This window comes from Bison bison, unplaced genomic scaffold (assembly GCF_000754665.1).
Source record: "Bison bison bison isolate TAMUID 2011002044 unplaced genomic scaffold, Bison_UMD1.0 scf7180017853731, whole genome shotgun sequence".
Lineage (NCBI taxonomy): Eukaryota > Metazoa > Chordata > Mammalia > Artiodactyla > Bovidae > Bison > Bison bison.
Window position 1 is genome coordinate 712,357 of NW_011484304.1, and position 23,051 is coordinate 735,407.

A 23,051-nucleotide genomic window follows, 5' to 3' on the forward strand; every position below is an offset into this window, starting at 1 on the left:
GGTTTTTCCAGTAGTCATGTATGGATGTGAGAATTGGACCATTAAGAAGGCTGAGCTGAAGTATTGATGCTTTTGAAGTGTGGTGTTGGAGAAGGCTCTTGAGAGTCTCTTGGACTGCAAGGAGATCCAACCAGTCCATCCTAAAGGAAATCAGACCTGAATATTCATTGGAAGGACTGATGCTGAAGCTGAAACTCCAATACTTTGGCCACCTGATGCGAAGACTGGACTCATTGGGAAAGACTCTAATGCTGGGAAAGATTGAAGGCGGGAGGAGAAGGGGACGACAGAGGATGAGATGGTTGGATGGCATCACTAACTTGATGGACATGAGTCTGATCAAGATTCGGGAGATGGTGAAAGACAGGGAAGCCTGGCGTGCTGCAGTCCAAGGGGTGGCAAAGTCAGACACCACTGAGCGACTGAACAAAAACAACAACAAGACGACTATTGACTTACTGACCCTCAAAGCGGAGACAGGCAATACTGACCCCAACAGCTTACCTAGCTTTTCAATTCAAAGTATATCTCTGCGTGTGTATGTGTGTGCCCTGCGTGCTCAGGCCGCCTGGGTCCCTCTGGCTCTCGACTCCCAGGAGGTGGGGGGCGGGGCCGGGAGCGCTGGGGCTGCCGGGCAGAGGGGGCGGGGCAAGTTGGGCGCGTGGCCGGGAAGGGGTGTGTGCGGGGTGGGGGCGGGCGGAGGCGGGATGGGGGCGGGCGGAACACCAGCGCCGCCTAGTCTCGCCGGTGCCGAGCAGGCTAGTGGAGACTCAAGCTGCACTGAGGAGCCCGGTTGCCAGGGGTGAGTGCTCCTGAGCCCAGCGCGAGGGACGGCGGGCGCCGAGGGTCCCGTTCCTGGGATTGGGACACCTGACTGCCGTCCAGGCCGCCAGGCTCTCGATGAAGCTGCCTTGGTTTCCCCTTCGGGAGTCCCGGAGTCTAGAAGGAAAGGGGCCGTCTGGAGGTTGGGGAGCCTCCTGGCAGTCTGTGAAGAGGCTAGAGGGGGAGCGGCGTGGGCAGAACTTCCGTCCCTCGAGCCTCTGAGTTCTATAGAGAGGTGTGATTTGGGGGTCGAGGTTGTGTGTAGGGAGAAAGTCCACGATGAAGTTGTGAGGCGCCGGCCGGCCAGGCTTCAGATTTCTGAGCGGGAGCTACTTTCTGTCCAGCCTCCTCCTCTCTCCCTCAGTTTACCCAGTTTCGCCTTGCTTGTGAGTGGATGGGTATAAATGAGAGTGCCCGGATGCTCTCTAACCCTGCCTGGTAACTGTCCTGGGAGTCTCCTGCCTCCACCTCCTCACTGGTGGGTGTGGAGACCCCTGCCCATCCCCAATCCTATCTTTGCCCAGACCCACACACACCAGGGCCTGCCAGCGCCGCATCTTTTGTGCCGTTCATCCTCGCGTTTTCTCCTCCTGTTGAGGAACAGCCATCTGGTCCTCCTTGCTTTGCAACAAACTCAAACGCCTCCTCCATCTCCTCCAGGAGGGCTCCCCCAGCTGAACCCTTGGCTTCCAGTCTGTTCTTGCTTCTCTCCTTCTTTTTTGAGCTCTTGGGCTTCTCCCAGTGGTGGGCTCCATCTCCCCACAGGCTGTTCTCTGGGCACAGGGTCCTGTTCCATAGAGAGAAGACCCCATTGGTGAAGACCAGAGTGACATTCCTTCACTCTCCTAATCACTCTGCTCCTAAATTGACTGATTACTCAGATCCCCTTCACCAATCAGCATTCTGAGATCTGAGGCTGGAAGGGACCCCATCTAGCCTGCTAACCTCCCACCCAGTACACGATCCCTCAACTACATATGCTCAGTGTTGGGGAGCTCATTACTTAAGAAACACTGTTCAGCGTCCTGTAGCTCTGGCTTCATTTAGTCAAAAGTCTGTGGCTTGCAGATTCCACCCCTTGGCTCCACTTCTGGCTCCTAGAACCATGCAGAGGAAATCCATTTTTTAATTTGTTCATACAGTCTTGATCAGTTCACTGGATGAGACACTGAGGGTACAGCAAAGAAAACATCAGATAAAATTCCCTGCCCTCGTGGGGTTCGTTTTCTGGAAAGGAGTTGGACAGCCGTCAATAAGTAAATACACGACATGTCAGGTAGTAATAAGTGCTATAGAGAGAAAGAAAGCAGGCAAGAGGGATGAGGTATGGGGCCAGGTGGCGCTAGAGGTAAAGAACTCGCCTGCCAACACATGAGACGTGGGTCTCTGGGAAGATCCCCTGGAGGAGGGCACGGCAACCCACTCCAGTATTCTTGTCTGGAGAATCCCATGGGCAGGGGAGCTGGTAGGCTATAGTCCATGGGATCGCAAAGAGTCAGTCAGACATGACTGAGTGACTGAAATGGGACCTGTTTAGGGGGAAGATCTGGAGTTTGGTTTTATGCTTGTGAAGTTTGAGATGCCCATTGGGCATCCCATTAGGCAGCTGGAAAAGCTTAGTGGGGACATTGGGGCTGGAAATAAAATTTAGAGCATCATCACCAGATAGCTGGTATTTAAAGCCACAAGCTCACTTAGGGCGAGAGTCATTCAGAGAAAAGAGGTCCCACCAGGGAGTTCTGTAGCTCGTAGCATTAGGAATTAGCCAAGGAGACAAAAGACCAGCCAGTGAGATGGGAGGAGAAATCAGAGAGTGGGGGTGTTCTGGAGGGAACACAGAAGATGCTTCAGGGAGAAGAGAGGGAGTGATGATGACGAATGCCTTTGGCAGAGCCAACAAGTGAGGGTTGAGAATCCAGCAACCTGGAGGTCAGCAGGGGCCATGACAAAAGCAGCTGGAGGCCAGAGGGGACAGGAGGGGAGAGCTTGAGGAGAGCAGTACAGACGACAGCTCGGGAGTCCTGCTGTGAAGGGAGCAGAGAAATGGGGTTAGGTGGAGAAATTACATTATGTGTCTGTGCTGCTGAGAACAGCTCTCCCGGTGAGAAGCTTGGTGAAGGGGGCAAGAATGGAGCATGCTGCAGTAAGTGAGGGGGCGATAGGTCCAGTGCCCCAGGGGAGGCGTGGCCCCTGACAAGAGCTGGACAGCTCAGAAGGTGAACTTCTGGGGCCTCCCTCTCTTTCCTATCTGCAGCTGTCCAGCAGGCTGAGATTTCAGCACTTAGGCAAATCAAATGGCTCAGGGCTCCAGAAAAACCAGACCGGCTGTGTCTCAGGAAGGAAGGAGGGATCAGGGCTTGCCTTAGGCTTGGGGATAAGCGGGGGCCCCGTGTGGGTTGCCCCTTCCATTTGACCCTCTGTTTCAGTAAGGAAGTGCCCCTTTCTTTGCATAGACCGTACCCTCCTCGAGAAAAGACTATAATGACCTCAAAGTTGCAGTAATTAAAGTGGAGAAGAAAAGGTAATGGAGAGAGGCTGATTGGTTTAGTCTGACGAGGGGAAGTCTGGGCAGGGAATAAAGGGGCAAGAGGTAGGATTTTAGGGACAGTTTTTATGAAATAGGTGTTGAGTGGACATCTGTTTTCTATCGTTCGCAATTTAAACTGAAGCAGGGAAAACTTTGGTTAGACATGATAAGGAACTTCCTGTACTGGTTAGTGAGGGCAGCAACGGGCCAGGTCTTTTGCCCTGAATGTTTAGGATGAGAAAGGACAATGCCTTCTTAGACACAGAGTGCTGGCAAGATTGATACTTGGAAATTCTCCCAGCTCTGAGGTTTCTGGAAGAAGGCTAGGACAGAGATGGGACTTTCCAGCTCTTGGTGGGAGGATAGACTGCCAAATCTTCTGGCTAGGGCTTGCCTCCTTCTCTGGGTACCCTGACATCACAAGTCTGATAGGCATGCCTCAAGCATCTGTCGACTGACCCAGACTTGGCAGGCTTGCAGAGGGTCCTGGCTTAGCTGTAGCTCATCCGCTTGTGGGTGAACGTATTTGTAGGTGTGTCAAAGATCATTAGGCTTGGTGGGGTCTCTCTGTGCTAGTCATGGTGGAGGCCAAAATCTTTGTGCCAGAACTGCTGAGAATTACGTAATTCTTCACATCTGCTTGGCCAGCTCTGGCCTCTGCCCATCCTGTAGGGGGTTTCCCCAGGAAAGACGTGGAGTCTGTGGGCAAATTGAGCCCTGCCAGTCCTGTGCCACGTAAGTCCCGCCTGCAGGTGACTTGGCCATGCCTACTCTAAGCCATAGACTGAGGAGCCTGGAGGGCTGCAGTCTGTAGGGTCGTAAAGAGTGGGACACGACTGAAGCGACTGAGCATGCACTCTAAACCTAATGATCTTTGCGGGTCGGGGGTTGAGTGATCCAGATTCTCCTGATGCAGAGGAGAGGGCCACTGTTTGTCCTTAGGCCTCCTCTGGTTGAGAGGGGCAGGCAATGTCCTATCTCATCTGAACTCTTCAGCTTCTTTAATTCCTGGCTGCACATGGGTCTTCTGGGCATTGGGTTCGAGGTGAAGTGCAGACCCCATTTCTGGGCTGTTTGTGGAGGACCTGGGCAGGCGTGGTGATGGACCTGCTGTTTTCATAGCCGAGAACCACTCCAGCGTCAAGCCCAGAGCCTGTGCTACCCCGTCTTGTTCTCTCTTCTCCCCTCTCCCCACTTCTATCCTCTGGACTCCTCTGCTTGGCACTGGGCACAGGAAGGAGGCCTGCTTGGCCAGAGAGAACTGTGTTCCTTTCTGGTTTACAGTGGCCTCCGCATTGGGGATTCACAGCCCCCAAAGCTGCCAGACTCGTGGGCTACCTGGCTGCCTCAGTTTCCTCATCTGGCCAGCACAGGAATTCCAGCCTACATGTTGGCAGCATTCTGAGCTGCGATCTCTCCTTTCCCTTCCTTTGGCTGGCATATGAAGACGGGTACAGAATGTTCCAGCCCCACTCCTTCCCTCAGTGGATTTTTGATTCATGAACATTCTCACTGTACTTCCCCATGGCCCAGCTCCATGCCAGGCTTAGAGATGCCAGGATGAGTAAAACCCAGGCTTCCACTCGGGCCAAGAAGGGAGTTAGGCACATAAAGAACCAATAGGGAAAAGGCAGACTTTCCAAGCCCCTTGGCGTCTGCTCCCTTCAGTCTCCTGGAATGTCCCTGTTTTGTAGACAGACGCTGGAGTTCCTCTTCAGTTCCCATGCCTACGTCCTTTTACTTTCGCTTTCTGTGGGCACTGCACCAGCCCACGTCTCTGGACTCCGTGACCATCACAGGAGGGAACCTGCTGAGAGATTTCCTCTGCTGCGTGGGGACCCTGCCAGGGCTTGGAGCTCTGTGAGATCGCTTCCCACGGACTCCCAGGACCCAGAGTCTGAGGGCTGAGCCCAGGGTAAGCCATTGGCAGAGGTGACAGCACACGGTGTGTGGTGGTGGGGGGAGGGCCTGGGCATTTGGGGAGGGGAGCAGTAGATGGGAGTCAGTGCATCCATAGGCTTTGAAATGCACCACGAGTTTCACTTCACCTGGGTTGGCATCTTCACAGCAGTGTTCTGGGTCTGCCTCTGGGGGTCGCCGTGGGTTATGTACAGAGGTCTGGGCTCGAGCCTCTGTAGGGAACCCAAATAAGGTATGCCGTCTGGAGTTGCTCTGCTGGGGTTCAGATCCTAGCTCTGCCTCGTCTAGCTTTCAACCCTTGCACAAGTCACCAAGCTTCTCTGTGACTCAGTTTCTTCATCTGTAAAGTGGGGCTGATCCTAGTACCAAATTCAGAGTGGTTGGCAGGGTTAATTGAAAGCACTTAGGATGGTGCCTGACACATTATATGTGGTCAGTTAATAAACATTAGCCATTATTGAAGAGAGAGCTATGGTAGCGTGAATCCAACCAACATAGAAGGGACCTCTCGTTGAGAAATGATTCCCTGATTCCTTGGGAGACATTGCTCCTAACATTAACGGAATCCTTTTTAAATTAAAAAAAAAACTTTGTATTTATTTTTGACAGAGCACCAAAAGTTCTTCACTACTGCCCATGGGGTTTCTCTGGTTGTAGTGAGAGGGGGCTATTTTGTAGTGGTGGCATGTGGGCTTCTCAGTGCAGTGGCTTCTCTTGTTGCAGAGCACAGGCTTTATTCAGGGCATACGGTCTTCAATAGTTGCAGCATGCAGCCTCTTTGGTGCGGGCTCAGTAACTGTGGCACACAGGCTTAGTTGCCCTGCAGCATTTGGAATCTTCCCGCAACAGGGATCAAACTGTGTCCCTTGCATTGGCAGGCAGATTCTTAACCACTGAACCACCAAGGAAGTCATAAACCTGTTAAACCAGGCATGACGCATAGATGTGGGAGCCAGGGGCCTTAATTTAACTCCTGGCTGCTTCAGACCCTCTGTGAGACCACAAGCCAGTTTGCCTTCTGTGGGCCTCAGTTTGAACATCTGTACAATGGGGAGCTTGCCTTGGTGGTGCCTGAGGGTACAGCCGTGGCTGGCTTGGTCTCAGGGTGGGGCAGACTTGCCCTCTCCACTACCCTCCGCCTGCTTTCTGAGAAGCCCTGCCCTGACCTCATTCTCCTCCCAGATTGTGAAATGTGCGCACAAGATGCTTTTCAGACACAGAGAAGCCAACTGCTGGAGTTGCTGGTCTCGGGGTCCCTGGAGGGCTTTGAGAGTATTCTGGACCGGCTGCTTTCCCGGGAAGTCCTCTCCTGGGAGGACTATGAGGGGCTTAGCCTCGTGGGGCAGCCCATCTCCCACTTGGCCAGGCGCCTCCTGGACACCATCTGGAATAAGGGTGCTTGGGGCTGTGAACAACTGACTGCAGCTGTGCGGGAGGCCCAGGCCGACAGCCAGCCCCCCGAGCTTCCCAGCTCCTGGGACCCCCACTCACCCCACCCAGCCCGTGACCTGCAGAGTCACCGACCAGCCATTGTCAGGAGACTCTACGGCCACGTGGAGGGTGTGCTGGACCTGACACAGCAGCGGGGTTTCATCAGCCAGTACGAAACTGATGAAATCAGGCGGCCCATCTTCACTTCATCCCAGCGGGTAAGCACTTCCCTCTAAGCACTTTTCAGAGGAAAAGTGTGCTTAGTTACTGAGACTAGTTCATGAAATCAGGCCTGTGGGGAGATGTGGGTCATAGTCCTCCTCCTTTAAAGGTGCGTGGGTGTGTGCATGCATGTGTGTGTGTGTGTGTGCTCAGTCTTGTCAGACTCTTTGTGACCCCATGGACTGTAGCCCACCAGGCTCTTCGGTCTGTGGGATTTTTCAGGCAGGAATACTGGAGCAGGTTGCCATTTCCTTCTCTAGGGGATCTTTCCAACCCAGGAATCGAACCCAAGTCTGCTTTGTCTCCTGCACTAACATAGGGATTCTTTACCGCTGTGTCACCTGGGAGCCAGCAGTCTTTCCTGGCCGTCCAGCGGTTAAGACTCCACATTTCCACTGCCAGGCACAAGAATTTGATCCCTGGTCAGAGAACCAAGATCCCACATGTTGTGGCAAAAATTAATCAATAAAAATAAATAAATGAAGGTATCTGGGAAGGTGAAAGTTGCTGTGGCTTTTTGGTGCCATGCCACTTCTGATGCGAGATGCTGTTCTGTGGTGGTGAGCATCTCGGATTCTGAAGTCAGGATGATGCAGGCTCAAGGCCTGTGACTTCAGATTTCTCTGTGGAAGCTCTCATTACTTCATCTCTCCTGTCTCAGATTCCTCATCTGGGAAACATTAGTAAGGTCTTGGGAGAATTCAATGAGGTGAGCTATATAACTCTTAGAACAGTACCCAGCACACAGTAAGCACTCATTGTGGAGAAGGAAATGGCAACCCACTCCGGTATTCTTGCCTGGGAAATCCCATGGACAGAGCATCCTGGCGGGCTACAGGCCATGGGGTCACAGAGTCGGACATGACTTAGCGACTAAACCACCAGTAAGCGCTCACCAGCTCACTATTTGTTACTATCAGTTGGGTAACTGGTGATGCTCTGTGCTTGTTAGCTTTTAGTGCCGTCCGCTGTAAATTAACAGCTCAACAGATCACAAAAATTTATTAAGTTAAATCTGTGTTTAATAATTAATACAAAACACGATGTACTTATGTAGTTTAAATGCCCACATAGGACTTCTATATGAAATTGCATTCGCTCATAAACATTCAGGGTTATGATAACTGCCTCTGAAGATGCCATTCCACAAGAACAGAAAAATGTCTTTGGGGTACTTCTGAAGCTCTTTGTTTTGTCTTCCCCCAAAGAGTGGACCTCAGGTCTCCTGTAATGCAGATGGAACAGTCATTAACAGCCCACTTTATGGATTGGGAAATTGAGTCTCAAAAAAAGTGAGAAAAAGCTCACAGTAGTTAATGAGAAGGCCAGTGCTAAACCCAGGGCTTTGACTAATTAATTGAATTAATTAGAATTTAATTAATTAATTGATTAGAATCATATGAATCTATTTTGATGCCTACTATGTACCAGTTTCTGTCTTAAAGCTTATTGTGCTGAGAACCTTGTACATAGTAGGCACTCAAGAAATATTTGTTGATGAAATAATGAATTATTAATGAATGCACTGGAATACATTGCAGTGTTAGGATGTTTATTTCATTGTTTATTTTGTAATAATGTTATTTTAAAAGATTTATTGGAGTATAGTTCATTCACAGTGCTGTCTGCTTTCTCATTTGAATTTTAAACATTTGCTTGAAAAATTATTTCACATCAATTTTTGCTTCTTTTGGGAAGCTCTCATGTGTAATTTATTGATAGCATCTTTGAAGAGCAAAATCATTGATGATGTTTGAGCAATGTTTCAGATGATGGAGGAGCCATAAGACTGCTCTAAATAAAGGAATGTGTATGGTCTCAAAATGTCAAGGGGACTTTCTAGTTTTGATTTTTGTCTGTTTCTGAAGTATGTGTTTGGTGTCCAGGTGAGTTTAGGTAAAGCCTGCTCAAGGCTGCTTTGAAGTGTTCATAGTATCTGTGTTTGAGTGTCTTAGAACAGCTGCATTGTGGTCCTCCATCACTAGAGTGCCTGAAACCTGCGGCTGCGCCTTGTGCTGTAGTCCCTGTGGGGATTTCAGAGACTCGAAGAAATCACTACTCACTCAAGTGATTTCCGTCTTCCAAGAATTATTTTTCCCATTCTTGCAGGTTTATAGAGTTATGTCTTTTTCTTTTTTTAAGTTGTTCACTCTTTCAATGAGTCTTAAGAGGGAACCACATTGGATGTGTGTTCAAGTGTTCACTTCACCACCTGATACTGCATTGACTTATTTAAATGCATCTTACCATGCAGATGTTTTTCTGGCCTTTTATTGTGGTGGAAGAGAGAGGCTCATGGCATTGCCATAGTTGGTAGAGACCTTCTCACACCTCTCCATTTGCCTTTCTGGATAAATAATGACTTTTGCTTTCCCCACAGGCAAGAAGGCTCCTTGATCTCGCCACAGTGAAGGCGAATGGGTTGGCTGCCTTTCTTCTACAGTGTATTCAGGAATTACCGGTCCCATTGGCCCTGCCTTTTGAAGGTATATATGTGTTCTTTTCAGTTATCAGAAAAGGAAAGGAAGACTTTCAGATTCATGGTGAAGAGCAAAAACATCAGCATGAGACTTGTCAGCTAGAATCTCACTTACTGGCTGTGCAAACCTCCGTAAAACTCAGCGTCTCATTTTAAGGGTAATATCACTACTGTTTTGGGGCTTCCTTGGTGGCCCGGTGGTAAATAATCCACCTGCCAATGCAGGAGATGGAGGTTTGATCCCTGGTATGGGAAGATCTCCTGAAGGAAATGGCTACCCACTCTAGTATTCTTGCCTGGGCGATCCCACGGACAGAAGAGCCTGGTAGGCTACAGTCTGTGGGGTTGCAAAAGAGTTAGACATGACTTAGTGACTAAACAACAATAACAATACCAACACTGTCTCATTGGGATGTTGGGAGAATTAATGTGTGTACTATTAGGGTTTGCTTTTACTTCTTTTTACCCTGCAGAGTGATCACTGGAGCAACTTTGTCTTGAGGGCTAATACTGGTCTTTCTTACTGGCCCTTCTCTCTTTACATGTATTGGAAAGATACAGAAACACTTTTTGATGGCTGGTATCTCTTGATCTCTGCAGTTTAGCTACTCATCAGAAACTTAGGAGCCAAATGGATTTAGATAATGTGATATCTCTCATCTCACATGGTCACCGACCCAACTCAGGAATGGGAGAGGCTCGGATAGCACAGCTCGAACATCCCAGGCATCCTGCCAAGTGCTTTATTTATGATGTCTGTCCTTGGCAACAACCCTGAGAAGCAGGTATTATTTCCTCCACTTTGCAGATATGGAAACTGGGGCAGGGAGGTTGAGTAACGGTAGGGGAGGATGGATCTGGTTTTAGACCATCTGCACCCATACTTCCTCTTTTCTTGGGAGAAGAGCTCATTGGTTGTAAAGAGAGGATGCAAGCCTTGTGTGTCTTAATCCTGTATCACCGTCAGGAAAGCTCGTTACCATCAAGGCCCCCTGACTTGTGCATGGTGCTGACAGATGGATTTACCACCTCGGGCTCTGCCCCCTGAAGGAAGGATGCCTGGAAGCCTGTGCTTGGCATCTGGGTCTGCACCCTCTCACCTGAGAACAGAACGCAGGCATCAGTACACACCAGGGGATGCATAGCTCCGAGCGTGGTAGCCCTTGGTTAATATTTGCTGTTGGTATCATCAACCTCAGCTGGCTGTTCACGCATGGTTAACGCTGTGCCATGGTGCAAGATTCCCAAAGGTGACAGTTCCAAAGGTGACAATTGATATGCGTTTGTTTTTAAAAGGAGAACATTTTTTCCCCTAGAGAATTTTGATATGATTGTTGGCAGCTGGAAATCCTGCATGCAAAATCAAAGTATTAGGAAAATATATATATTTTGCAGTCTCTATTCAATGCTCCTAGTTTATCCAGGTGGCATTAAGGGCAAAGACAGTCATCAGCTTTGGGAACAGAAGAGGAAACAACAATCACAGGGCCTGTCCTTTGAATGACCATAAATACAGCTTCAGTGTGCTCAGAGCGCTCTGTGAGAATTACCTTTTAGGCTTTGAGTTGAGAACAAATGGGTCAGTACCTGGTTGGGGGCAGTGAGTCTGTGATACTCTGTGGTCCTACCGCCTGGGGCTCTGGACCATCACTTCCCAATTTCCTATAAAAAGAACTAACCCCTGACCCTGGGAGTGGTTTGCTCATGTTGGTATAATATGAGGATGATGAAGGCAAAAGGCGAAGAGGCCAGCAGAAGATGAAATGCATCACCAACACAGTGGACATAACTATGAGCAAACTCTGGGAGATAGTGAAGGACAGGGAAGCCTGGCGTGTTGACTGCACGGGGTCCCCAAAAGACGGATATAACTTAGTGGCTGAACAACAACAACAAAAGGAAAAACAGCACCCCTGTGGACACATCCTAGACATGAGAACTTGTATTGCAGACGGTTGTATGAAGAGGATGGGGAAGTAGGTCTTGATTAGGGAATATTGTCCAGGTCCTTGATCTGGGCGCCCCAGTGGCCCAGGTACCATCCACCGCTGGCACCACTCACATAAACTAGGATAAGCTTCCCATCTCAAGGTCTTTAGTTTAATCACATCTGTCTAATCCCTTTTGCAAGTAAGTTAACATATTCACACATGCTGTGAGTTAGAATGTGGGTGCCTTAGAGGGGCCACTGATGTGCCTGCTGCTTCCAGTAATCATAATGATAATAAACAGCATTCTGTGAGGGTGAACTGTATGTCACCATTCTTCTAAACTCTTCTTTTTCTCATTTCTTCCTAAAACAATCCTTCAAGGTGTGGTTTGCTCCCAGTTTTAAAGATAAGAATGCTAAAGCCAGAAAGGATGAGACGCTTGCCCAAGTTGATGGTAGACCCAGATTTCAAACTCAGGTGTATCTGACTTCAGAAACTGAGCTTCTGTGTCCTCAAGGCTTCTGTTTCCCTTTAGAAAGAACAGCTGAGGCTGAGTGGTGAGGGGACTTATCTAAGTCTACTGAACCAACATGGTGGGAGAGACATCAAAATGCAGGTCTTCTGATCCCAGCACAGTGCTCCTGATCTTCTCCAGAGCTCTTTGCAATGTCAGTAACGATAATGGTGCTAGGCAATGTCTTTTGAGCACTTCGTGTTGGACACTGAACAAAGAACATTATCTTCATTGATCCGCAAGTTTTTACATGGGTTCCTACCCACAAAACGTAGGGACCACCACTTCTCTGTCCCATAGAGGAGAAAACTGAGTCTCAGGAAGGTTACATGCTGCTGCTGCTGCTGCTGCTAAGTCGCAAGTCCATGGCTTGTTAGTGGAGAGCCAGGACAGGCACTGCCCATGCGTCACATCTCATTTCCTCGAGGCAGCCCACCCCTCATCAGGTCCCATTTTCACCATGGTCCCAGCTCCTCAGTTTCTTCTTCTGTCTTCCAGATGCCGCCTGTAAGAAGTACGTGTCCAAGCTGAGGACCGTTATATCAGCTCAGTCTCGTTTCCTGAGCACCTACGATGGAGCAGAGAATCTTTGCCTGGAAGAAGTATATACAGAGAATGTTCTGGAAATCCAGATGGAGGTGGGCATGGCTGGACCTTCGCAGCAGAGCCCTACCACCCTAGGCCTGGAGGAGCTCTTCAGCACCCGTGACCATTTCAACAAAGAGGCAGACACTGTGCTGGTGGTGGGCGAGGCGGGCAGCGGCAAGAGCACGCTCTTGCAGCAGCTGCACCTGCTCTGGGCTTCCGGGCGGGCCTTCCAGGAATTTCTCTTCGTCTTCCCATTTAGCTGCCGGCAGCTGCAGTGCCTGGTGAAACCGCTGTCCATGCGGACGCTGCTCTTCGAACACTGCTGTTGGCCCGACCTTGGCCCCCAGGATGTCTTCCAGGTCCTCCTTGACCACCCTGAGCGCATCCTCTTAACCTTCGATGGCTTTGATGAGTTCAGGTTCAGGTTCACGGATCAGGAGCGTCACTGCTGTCCGACCGCCCCCACGTCAGTCCAGAGTCTGCTCTTCAACCTTCTGCAGGGCAACCTGCTAAAGAATGCCCGCAAGGTGTTGACCAGCCGCCCCAGCGCGGTATCGGCGAGCCTCCGAAAGCACGTGCGCACGGAACTCAGCCTCAAGGGCTTCTCGGAAGAGGGCATCGAACTGTACCTGAGGAAGCGGCATCACGAGCCTGGGGTGGCCGACCGCCTCCTCTGCCTGCTCAGAGCCACCTCGGCCCTGCACGGTCTGTGCCACCTGCCTGTCTTCTCCTGGATGGTGTCCAAGTGCCACGAGGAGCTGTTGCTGCAGGGCCGGGGGTCCCCAGAGACCACCACGGATATGTACCTGCTGATCCTGCGGCACTTTCTGCTGCACGCCTCCCCGCTACCCTTAGCTACCCATGGCCTGGGACCCAGCCTGATTCAGGGCAGGCTCCCCACACTCCTGCATCTCGGCCGCCTGGCTCTCTGGGGCCTGGGCACATGCTGCTACGTGTTCTCAGCCAAACAGCTGCAGGCGGCACATGTCGACAGTGAGGACCTTTCTCTTGGCTTCCTGGTGCTTGCCAAGAGGGTTGTACCTGGGAGTACAGCCCCCTTGGAATTTCTGCATATCACTTTTCAGTGCTTCTTTGCTGCATTCTACCTCGCCCTCAGTGCCGACCCCCGCCATCCTCGCTCAGACATCTCTTCCAAGATCACAGGCCTGAAAGCTCGCCACTGGCCAGGGTGCTGCCCAAATTGTTCCTGCGGGGCTCCCGATGCAGAGAGGGCAGCGTGGCTGCTTTGCTGCAGGGGGCCGAGCAGCACAACCTCCAGATCACAGGGGCCTTCCTGGCGGGGCTGTTGTCACAGGAGCACCGGAGCTTGCTGGCGGAGTGCCAGGCCTCTGAGACGGCCCTGCTCCGGCGCTGGGATTGTGTCCGGCGATGTCTGACCCGCAGCCTCCGCGAGCATTTCCGCTCCATCCCACCCGCCTTGCCGGGTGAGGCCAAGAGCATGCACGCCCTGCCTGGCTTCCTCTGGCTCATCCGGAGCCTGTATGAGATGCAGGAGGAGCGACTGGCGCGGGAGGCCGTTCGCAGGCTGAACGTTGGGCACCTCAAGCTGACCTTCTGCGGTGTGGGCCCGGCCGAGTGTGCTGCCCTGGCCTTCGTGCTGCGCCACCTCCGGCGGCCTGTGGCCCTGCAGCTGGACCACAACTCTGTGGGCGACATCGGCGTGGAGCAGCTGCTGCCTTGCCTGGGCGTCTGCAAAGCTCTTTAGTGAGTGATGCTGGGTGATGCTGGCTGGGCACTGTGGGAATGCTGCCATCCTGGTGCAGGTAGGGGAGCCCCCTTTATGCTGGGAGCCAGGAGTCCAGGCCCAGCCCCTTTTCTGCAAAGACCTAGCGGAGATCCCTCATCAGTCTGCACCTTAGATTCAACTTATGATAAGGATAGTTGAAATTCATGGAATGGCCCGTGTGCCAGGCACTGTACTACACTTTCCCCAGAATTGCCTCCTTTAATTTATTTTAAAATATTTTTTGCTCTGTGAGGCAAGTGGGATCTTAGTTCCCTGATCAGGGATCGAACCCACATCACCTGCATAAAAAGCACAGGGTCTTAACCATGGGACCGCCAGGGAAGTTCCAGAATTACCTTTTAATCCCCACAGCCACCCTGGGCTCTAGGAAGGGATGGTATTATCCCCGTGCTATGCATCCTTAGTTGGTTCACCTGTGTCTGATTCTGTGACCCATGAACTGTAGCGGGCCAGACTCCTCTGTCCATGGGATTCTCCAGGCAGGAATACTGGAGTGGGTTGCCATGCCCTCCTCCAGGGGATCTTCCCGACCCAGGGGTTGAACCCACGTCTTATGTCTCCTGCATTGGCACTGATGCCACCTGGGAAGCCCTTATTATCCCCAGTGTCCTTGATTTGAGGCTCTGAGAAGCAAGGTAACTTGTCCAAGATCACACAGGAAATGGCAGAACTGAGATTCACAATTGATAGCTTTCTCGTTACCAGTCTCTGCTCCCCACAAGCAACCTGTGTTATGGATGGGCTTCAGGGGCGCCATGGCAGCCTTGAAGTCACAGGCAAAGTTTGGTGTAATATGTGTCTGTATTAGGAACTACCCTCAAATCAGAGGTGACTACACCCCATGAGAGATTGCATTTTGATTTTTAAAAAGTTATTTATTAATTTATTCTTAATTGAAGTATAGTTGATTTACAATATTGTATTTGTTTTAGGTATACAGCAAAGTAATTAGTTATATACACACACACATATATATATGTCTATATATTTTCCTATTTTTTTCCATTCTAGTTTGTTATAAGATATTGAATATAGTTCTCTGTGGTATACAGTAAATCCTTATTGTTTATTTTATATTTGGTAGGGTACTTCCCTGGTGGCTCAGATGATAAAGAATCCACCTAGAATGCAGGAAACCCAGGTTCAATCCCTGGCTTGGGAAGATTCCCTGGAGGAAGGCATGGCAACCGACTTTAGTTTTCCTGCCTGGAGAATCCCATGGACAGAGGAGCCTGGTGGGCTACCGTCCATGGAGTTGCAAAGAGCTGGGCACGACTGAGCGACTAAGCACAGCACCCAGCGCAGCACACCTGTTAATCCCACACTCCCTTGAGAGTCTTCCAAGTCCCAGTGAGATGGAAATTTGGAGACCCAAGAGATAGACAGTGGCCACAGAGTTCCACCAGCTTTTTACTTCTTTATGTAGTGGAGACATTCTAACCTGGCCCTGCTGCTCTCAGCCCCCGTCTGAAGTTGTGAGCTTTCCCGCTTAGGAACGTCTGTGCCCCGCCCCCGTGGGCCTCTCTCCATCCACGGGCCAGACGAGGGCAGAGAGGTGCCCAGGTCAGGTGGCCAGCATGCTGCAGGCTCCCAACTTCCCTTCCAGCCCTGAAAGGGGATTTCTGCTCCCTGTTTTAAACCTCTGAGAAAGCAGAAGTTGTAGCTTAAACTTAAAATCGACTCGCAGCCTCTCCAGGGCTTTATGTCTACTGTGGGGTACCTTATATTTACCTTGAGCAAGGAACAGTCCTCTCCTTGACTATATTACGGTGGCATACCTTTCCCTGGACTAAAGCAGGGAGACTTTTTTCTCTGTGGAGCAAGTACCTAGATATGTATTAGAAACTGTGTGGTGGCTTTTGTTATCAGGACATATTTCTAAATACAATAATAATGTAGCATATAACATATCACAGAGAGTTGATATGTGTATGTGCTGTGCGGTTCTCAGTCTGTTCAGCCGTGTCTGACTCTTTTGGGCTCTCTGTAGCCCACCAGCCTCCTCTGTCCATGAGATTCTCCAGGCAGAAATACTGAAATGGGTTGTCATGCCCTCTTCCAGGGGATCTTCCCAACCCAGGGATTGAAGCCATGTCTCTTAAGTCTCCTTCATTGGGCAAGCAGGTTTTTTTTGTTTTTTTTTTTTAATCACTAGCGCCACCTGGGAAGCCCCTAATATGTATGTGATACAGTTAACATATGTGATAAATATGAATATATAGGGAGGAAGCTGTTGGGTGATTTGAGGAGAGTTTAATAAAGGGAAGCTTACAAAAGCTTGGGCAGGAGTTAGGAAGAGCAGAGAGGGATGATGCAGGCTCCTGGGGCTGGGGGCGGGGTAGGGATAGGGCTGTTAGCCTCCTTAGGCCTGAATGTGAAGAGCCGACTCATTAGAAAAGCCCCTGATGCTGGGAAAGATTGAGGGCAGGAGGAGAAGGGGACAACAGAGGATGAGATGGTTGGATGGCATCTCCAATTTGATGGACATGAGTTTGAGCAAGCTCCGGGAGTTGGTGATGAACAGGGAAGCCTGGCGTGCTGCAGTCCGTGGGGTTGCAAAGAGTCGGACACAACTGAGCGACTGAACACCAGCAACAAGGCCTGAAGGGGTGGGGGTGGGTGAGTGGTTATTGGCTGAGAGGTGGGTGTGGAGAGGGCTGCCTGGAAGGATGGAGGCTGCAGCAGCCTGGAACGGTGAGGGCTGCAGGTAAACCCTGGCCCTTCCTCTCCTCCTCACTCTTGCTTTAACCCACAGGGAACCCCCAGTCAGGGTGTCTATAGGAATCAGCCCCCCAGGACTAACAGCCAGGAGAAAGGGAGAGTGGGTCTGGCTGTGTAGATGGATCATGACAGCACAATTCTCTAGATCCTCAGGAAGGAGGAATCATAATTTTTTTTTCACTCAGGAATTTTGAGACCTGTCTGTGGGAGCTGTTTTCCTGATAGAAATATGAATGAGCATTTGGATAGTGGACCCATAGTTCTTGAAGGGGTCCTTGGACCCCCAAGAGGTCAAGAACCTCTGGTCTGGATGATCCACAGTAGATGGATCCCTAGGATGAATGGACCCCTTCTCCTTGGCTGGGAAATGTGACTCCCACATGGCCTGGAAGGGTTGGGTAGAGACGGGGCGCCTGCCTCTATTTTCAGAGAAATGTGAGGGTGGGCTGGTTCTAGTGTTCAGACCAGAGTGTGCAAAGGGGGCTTGTGGCAATGCAAGTTCTTGGGCCTGTTCCCAGAATTCTCATTCTGTAGGTCTGAGGTGGGGCCCTGGAGTTTAAGTTTTTAACAAAGTGATTCTGCTACAAGAGCTTCAAGGCCATACTATGAAGACTGCAGGTCTGTGGGAACCAGCTTGAATTTCCATTAGCAGTGAAAGTCCCTGAGCAAGTTCCACCACATTTTGCCCTGCACACACTTAAGTACTGAAACCGCCATCGTCATGGGGGAGAGGCGGGTAGCAACCGTGAGCCTGCTGAGTGGGCATTTCCTGTGTGTAGAGGGACAGACAGAGACAGAGAGGGAGTGAGGGAGGCAGGCAGAGAGGGAAAAAGAGACAGAGACAGGAGGGAAGGAAGTGGGGAAGAGAGAGAAAGGATGAGAGAGGGAGGTTTCTCTCCCACGGCGCCAAACTGTGTCTCTCCCACTCCAAGTTGTTTCCATGCCAACCGAAACCCTCAGGCTCCAAGAAGCCCCTACACAAGGTGCCCCGTGCGTGCAGATTTCTTGAGAACCAGTTCTGACTCTAGGGCCATGGCTTTCAAAATTTTCGGACCACGACCCCACGGTGAAGGAGAGTGTAAGCGAGCACCCAGACATGTCAAACTGAAATTTCACAAAATGACTTTCTCTTACTAACCCTGGCACACTTTGCTCTCTTTTTCCTTCCTGTTCTGTTTCCAGTTTAAGAAGGCTGCTCCAGACCTTCAGAGTTGATTTCATGACCCACCCATGCATGAATCTGACCTGAGAGCCCTGAGCAGGCTGTAAGGGAGAGGCCACGTGACGTTGTGGTTTACAGGAGACTGTGGAGCCAGAGCGACTGAACACAACACACACACACACACACACACACACACACACGGAGCTGGAACACCTAGGCTCCAATCTTTTAGCCCCTGTGCAACCTTGGTGAAGTCACTTCGCTTGCTGGGCCTCAGCAAGTTTTCTTCTCTCTCATGAGCATCATAATAGTACCTACTTCATCAGATTAAAGAGGATTAAACATCAGTACTATTGGGCAGTGCTCCATACGGATGAGCGATCAGATTACAGGTAGCTTTCACTCTGTGCCGGGTGCTCCCAGGGCTTTATGTGGACTGTCTCTTTAAATCCCCACCAGAGCCCAGTGAGGCTGCTTTACCTTCCTGACTGTCAGGATCAGAACTTTCTTTGAAGAACTCCAGAGAGCCTGAGGTGTTAACCTTTAAGTCAGGCCCCAAGCTGACCAAAAGATGCAGAATCACGGGTACAGTGAATAAAATACACGGATCCCTGAGCCCCGCCTCACACTTGCAGACTCACCAGCTCTGGGGAAGGGGCCAGAGAGTCTATTTTAGGAGCACTATATGACTGATCTTGTGACCAGGTGAGCTTTGGGGAACACCGTTCCCAAAGAGAAATGTTGGAAGGGACCTGCCAGGCAGAGGCTGGCTTGCAGGAGTATTGACATAGGGTGTGTGCTCACTTCCAAAGTCTTAGCCATTCTTGTCTGAATTTCCATCTGGTCGCCTGGATGGTGGTAACCACCATAACCCCCAGCGGTGGCCTGTCTAGTTCCCCGTGCTTTCCCCATGTTCCTTCTCACCTCGGAACTTTCGCGATGCTCCTTTCTCTTTTACAGAGCTGGAAACAGTGCCAGCGATTAGGTAGGGCCTTCCTAAGGATTCCAGTGTTCTTTAGTAGAGACTCTGGGTCCCCAATTCCAAAGCCCTCCACCCCACCGAGCGCATGACATTAGTACCCTGGCCAGGCACAGGGAGGGTGTCCACTTTTCTGGGGTGCTCTGTCCTTGTGGCATTTCTCAGAAGCTTAGAGGCTGGCACTTCGGGGTTAAGCAAAAGTCTCTGTGGGGGTTTTGTCCATTTTTTTCCCCTCTCTCATTGGCTCTGTGTTCAGATTTCTTTATTTTGTCTTTGTTTAGCTTGCGAGATAACAACATCTCAGACCGAGGCATCTGCAAGTTGGTTGAACATGCTCTTCGCTGTGAGCAGCTGCAGAAGTTAGCGTAAGTCAGGCTGTGGACATTGGGCCCCATGTCCCCAGACTCAGCCCAAGCCATGCCGCCTGGGCAGCAATTGTGAGCGAGTGATGGGCTGGGATGTTTGCATGGCTAGAGGGCACAGGGGACTCCTGAGGGAGCCAGTGACCCAGGGTTGGGGTGGTCACTGTCCACTATGCTTTATCTCCATGTCTCTTCTCTCTCGGAACTTTCCAGTCTTTTCAACAACAAGTTGACCGATGGCTGTGCACACTCCATGGCCAGGCTCCTTGCGTGCAAGCAGAACTTCTTGGCTTTGAGGTGAGCCTGGGGCTTCCCTACTCCTGGAGACTTTCGTCCCCACAACTGAGTCAGTTTGGTCTGGTCTCGCCCCATAATGCGCATATGACCTCACCTCGCTGAAAACAAGGACAGTGTCTCATTCTGAACAGGGCTTCACTGATGCTGTGACCTCCCCAGCAAACTCTGGACCAATGCTGCTGAGGCTTCCTGCCCTTTGACCTTTAGCTCCCAGGACTGAAGAGGGTTTCTAGGACCTTTTTTCTTCCTTGTGTCTCAGAGTATCACTGGCTCTCTGGGGCGATCCATTCCCTGATTGGTACACTGAGCACGCGTTGGGTCAGGGTAGGAATGCAGCAGTCACTTGCCACCACAGAGGCAGACGGTTGCCAAAAAGCTCTCAGAAAGTCCCTTTATTGGTGGGTCCAGTGCTGAGCTTCCCTGGTGGCTGACACAGTAAAGAATATGCCTGCAATGCAGGAGACATGGCTCCAGTCCCTGTGTTGGAAATGTCTCCTGGAGTAGGAAATGGCTGTCTACTCCAGAATTCTTGCCTGGAAAATTCCGTGGACAGAGGAGTCTGCTACAGTCTGTGGGATCGCAAAGAGTTGGACAGGACTGAGCAACTAACACTTTCACTTTCTAGCCTGGAAAGGCTGAGTTTCTGCTGCTCCCCACCCTCTCAGCCTCAAGTGGAATCTCTTTCCCATCTGACACCATTGCATCATCCCCCCAGCTGGTCCATGGGTTGGCCTGGCTTCTTTTTCCCTTTGAGATGTTCTTGCCTCCTGGGTTTATGAGGCAGGGTTGTTGTTGTTCATTTGCTAAGCTGTGTCCAACTCTTTGTGACCCCATGGACTGCAGCACGCCAGGCTTCCCTGTCCTTCACCATCTCTTGGAGTTTGCTCAAACTCATGTCCATTGAGTCTGTGATGCCATCCAACCATCTCATCCTCTGTCACCCCCTTTTCCTCCCGCCCTCAATCTTTCCCAGCATCAGGGTCTTTTCCAGTGAGTCAGCTCTTCACATCAAGTGGCCAAAGTAGTGGAGCTTCAGCTTCAAAGTGAAGAATTGCTTCCATGCATTTGGGGATGAGCTGCCATTTTAAAATTGTTGACTCAGTCTCAGGCAGGGCCACTGAGGCCAACACCAGAGGCACCATTCTGTACTGAGGACTCTCTTCTGCCTCCACCACCTGCTACCCTCAGCTCAGGAAGCCAAGAGCGGCTGTGGCCAGAGCTGGGCTGGTGCAACCTCCAGGGAGGGCTGTAGGGTAACAAAAGGTGCTGCTCCCAGAACTTGAGAGATCTGTGTTTTGGGTTAATATAGCATCTCAGTGAGAACACAGGACTCTGGAGCCAGACTGACCAAGGTTTGGATCCAGCATCCCTGAGACTTGAATCCTCATTAGCTGTGTGACCTTGGGTCACACAGTCACTTCTGTTTTCTGTGTCTCTGTTTTCCCTTCTATAAAATGGAGAAAGTAATTGTAGCTCATAGCTCATAGGTAGTTGTGATGATTAGAAAGTGAAAGTTGCTCAGTCATGCCCAACTCTTTCTGATGCCATGGACTGTAGGTCATGGACTTCTCCAGGCCAGAATACTGGAGTGGGTAGCCTTTCCTTTCTCCAGGGGATCTTCCCAACCCAGGGATCGAACCAGGCTCTCCTGCATTGTAGGCGAATTCTTTAACAGCTGAGCTATCAGGGAAGCCCAAGAATACTGGAGTGGGTAGCCTATTCCTTCTCCAGGGGATCTTCCCGACCCAGGAATCGAACCAGAGTCTCCTGCACTGTAGGCAGATTCTTTACCAGCTGAGCTACCAGGGAAGCCCTGTGACGATTAAGCAAGTTAATATACATAGAAAGCTGGCACAGTATCTCAGGTTCTTTCCATAGTGAACTTAGTGCCCGAGAGATGGTGGATAAATCACATAAGTTCTCAGCATGTTGATCCTGTTTGTCCAGTCTTCCAAGGAGGGATTAGATACTCAACAAATTTGCTGGGGGAAATGCCTATGGGGGGAAATTGGGGAAGGGAGCTGGAGGGGGAGGCTGGGAGAGCCGCAGGTCTGACCCTGAGGGAGGGAGAGAGGAAAGGAAGGGTTGTTAGGAGGAAGCATCATAGACCCCAGTGCAGCTTGGGGAGAAGACAGAGGCTGCTGGGGAGTCCTCCAGCCAGTGTGCCCGACAGAGGAGGCTCAGGTCTCCCAGTCCTTGGCTGGCAACAGCCCGTGGGAAGCAGGCCTTGGGGCAGAGGGGGCACTGGACTTGCCAGCACAGCAACTGGGGCCTTTGGTTACCCAGGAAGGGCAGAGGTCTGTCAGCTTAAAGTGAATGAAACTTCTCTGAAAGATGAAACTGGCAGTATTATTCCAGGAAGCCTGGAGCTGTGGGTGAGAGTTCCGGGGACCTCCCTGAAACTCTCTGAGGTGCCCAAATTTTGCTGAAACCCCCTCCTCCACCCCTGCCCGAAGGCTTAGCAGGATCCTTTTCTTTCTTTCAGCCACCAGAGCCCCCCTACCCCCAGGCACTTTTAAAACAGGTAGATGCCACCTGCAGCCACCGTGGATGGGGCAGGCTGCGGGAGGAAAGCAGGGTCCAGCGCCCGCCCACAGTCAGAGGAGACGGTGGAAGAGTGAGTCACTCTCCCTCCCTGGGGAAGCCGCCTCCCTGGACTGTTGTGATTCCTGCTCCTACCTGTCACACTGCTTTGCAAAACAGGCCCTTCCATGCCTCTCCCTTTGCTGGTGGAAAATGAAGTCGCAGGAGCATTCAGTGAGCCCCCTGAGCTGCAGCAGCACACACTGCGTCTCCAGCTGGAATTGGAGGACTGGTCCGTTTCTCCGTCCGGGCCACACTCCCTGTGCACCCCACTCCCCAGACCCAGGTCTGGGGGAGCAGTAAGGGTCCTCCTGCCCTGCCCTCTGTCTCAGTCTCTCCTCTGTCTTCCCTTCCAGGCTAGGAAACAACCACATCACGGCTGCGGGAGCCGAGGTGCTTGCCCAGGGGCTCAGAACTAACAACTCCTTGCAGTTTTTGGGGTAGGTGGGATTCTGGGGCAGAGGGGCAGCATGCAGGGGTTGGGGGCTTGCAAGGATTTAGGAGCAGGTGAAACCAATTCTTCAGCCCCAAGATCTCTGAGACAACCCCCCAGCCCCCGCCTCCACTCCCGGCCCAGGCTGCAATGGGGAGGGAGAGCGTGGGCGGCCCTTGTTGCCTCTGCCTTGCTTTTTGCTCAATAAACAGGAAGCTCAGGATGTCAGGGTTGGGGGAGGGCAGAGCCCACGAGCAGGGGCAGGAAGCCCTCTGGTCCTCCAGAGCGCTGGAGCTGTGTTTCTTACCTTGG

At 51.2% G+C, this 23,051-nt stretch overlaps 1 protein-coding gene across 1 annotated transcript in view; it reads left to right on the plus strand.

Annotated features, from left to right (window-relative positions):
• The first annotated feature begins 720 nt into the window (after positions 1–720).
• NOD2 (nucleotide-binding oligomerization domain containing 2) overlaps positions 721–23,051 on the plus strand; it is a 34,335-nt gene continuing 12,004 nt past the window's right edge. Inside the window, 9 exon segments of the mRNA XM_010855158.1 lie at positions 721–802; positions 5,044–5,264; positions 6,452–6,918; positions 9,303–9,408; positions 12,345–13,556; positions 13,559–14,159; positions 19,346–19,429; positions 19,640–19,723; positions 22,663–22,746. Of these exon segments, the coding sequence (XP_010853460.1) occupies positions 6,460–6,918; positions 9,303–9,408; positions 12,345–13,556; positions 13,559–14,159; positions 19,346–19,429; positions 19,640–19,723; positions 22,663–22,746 (2,630 nt within the window). The 5' untranslated portion in view covers positions 721–802; positions 5,044–5,264; positions 6,452–6,459.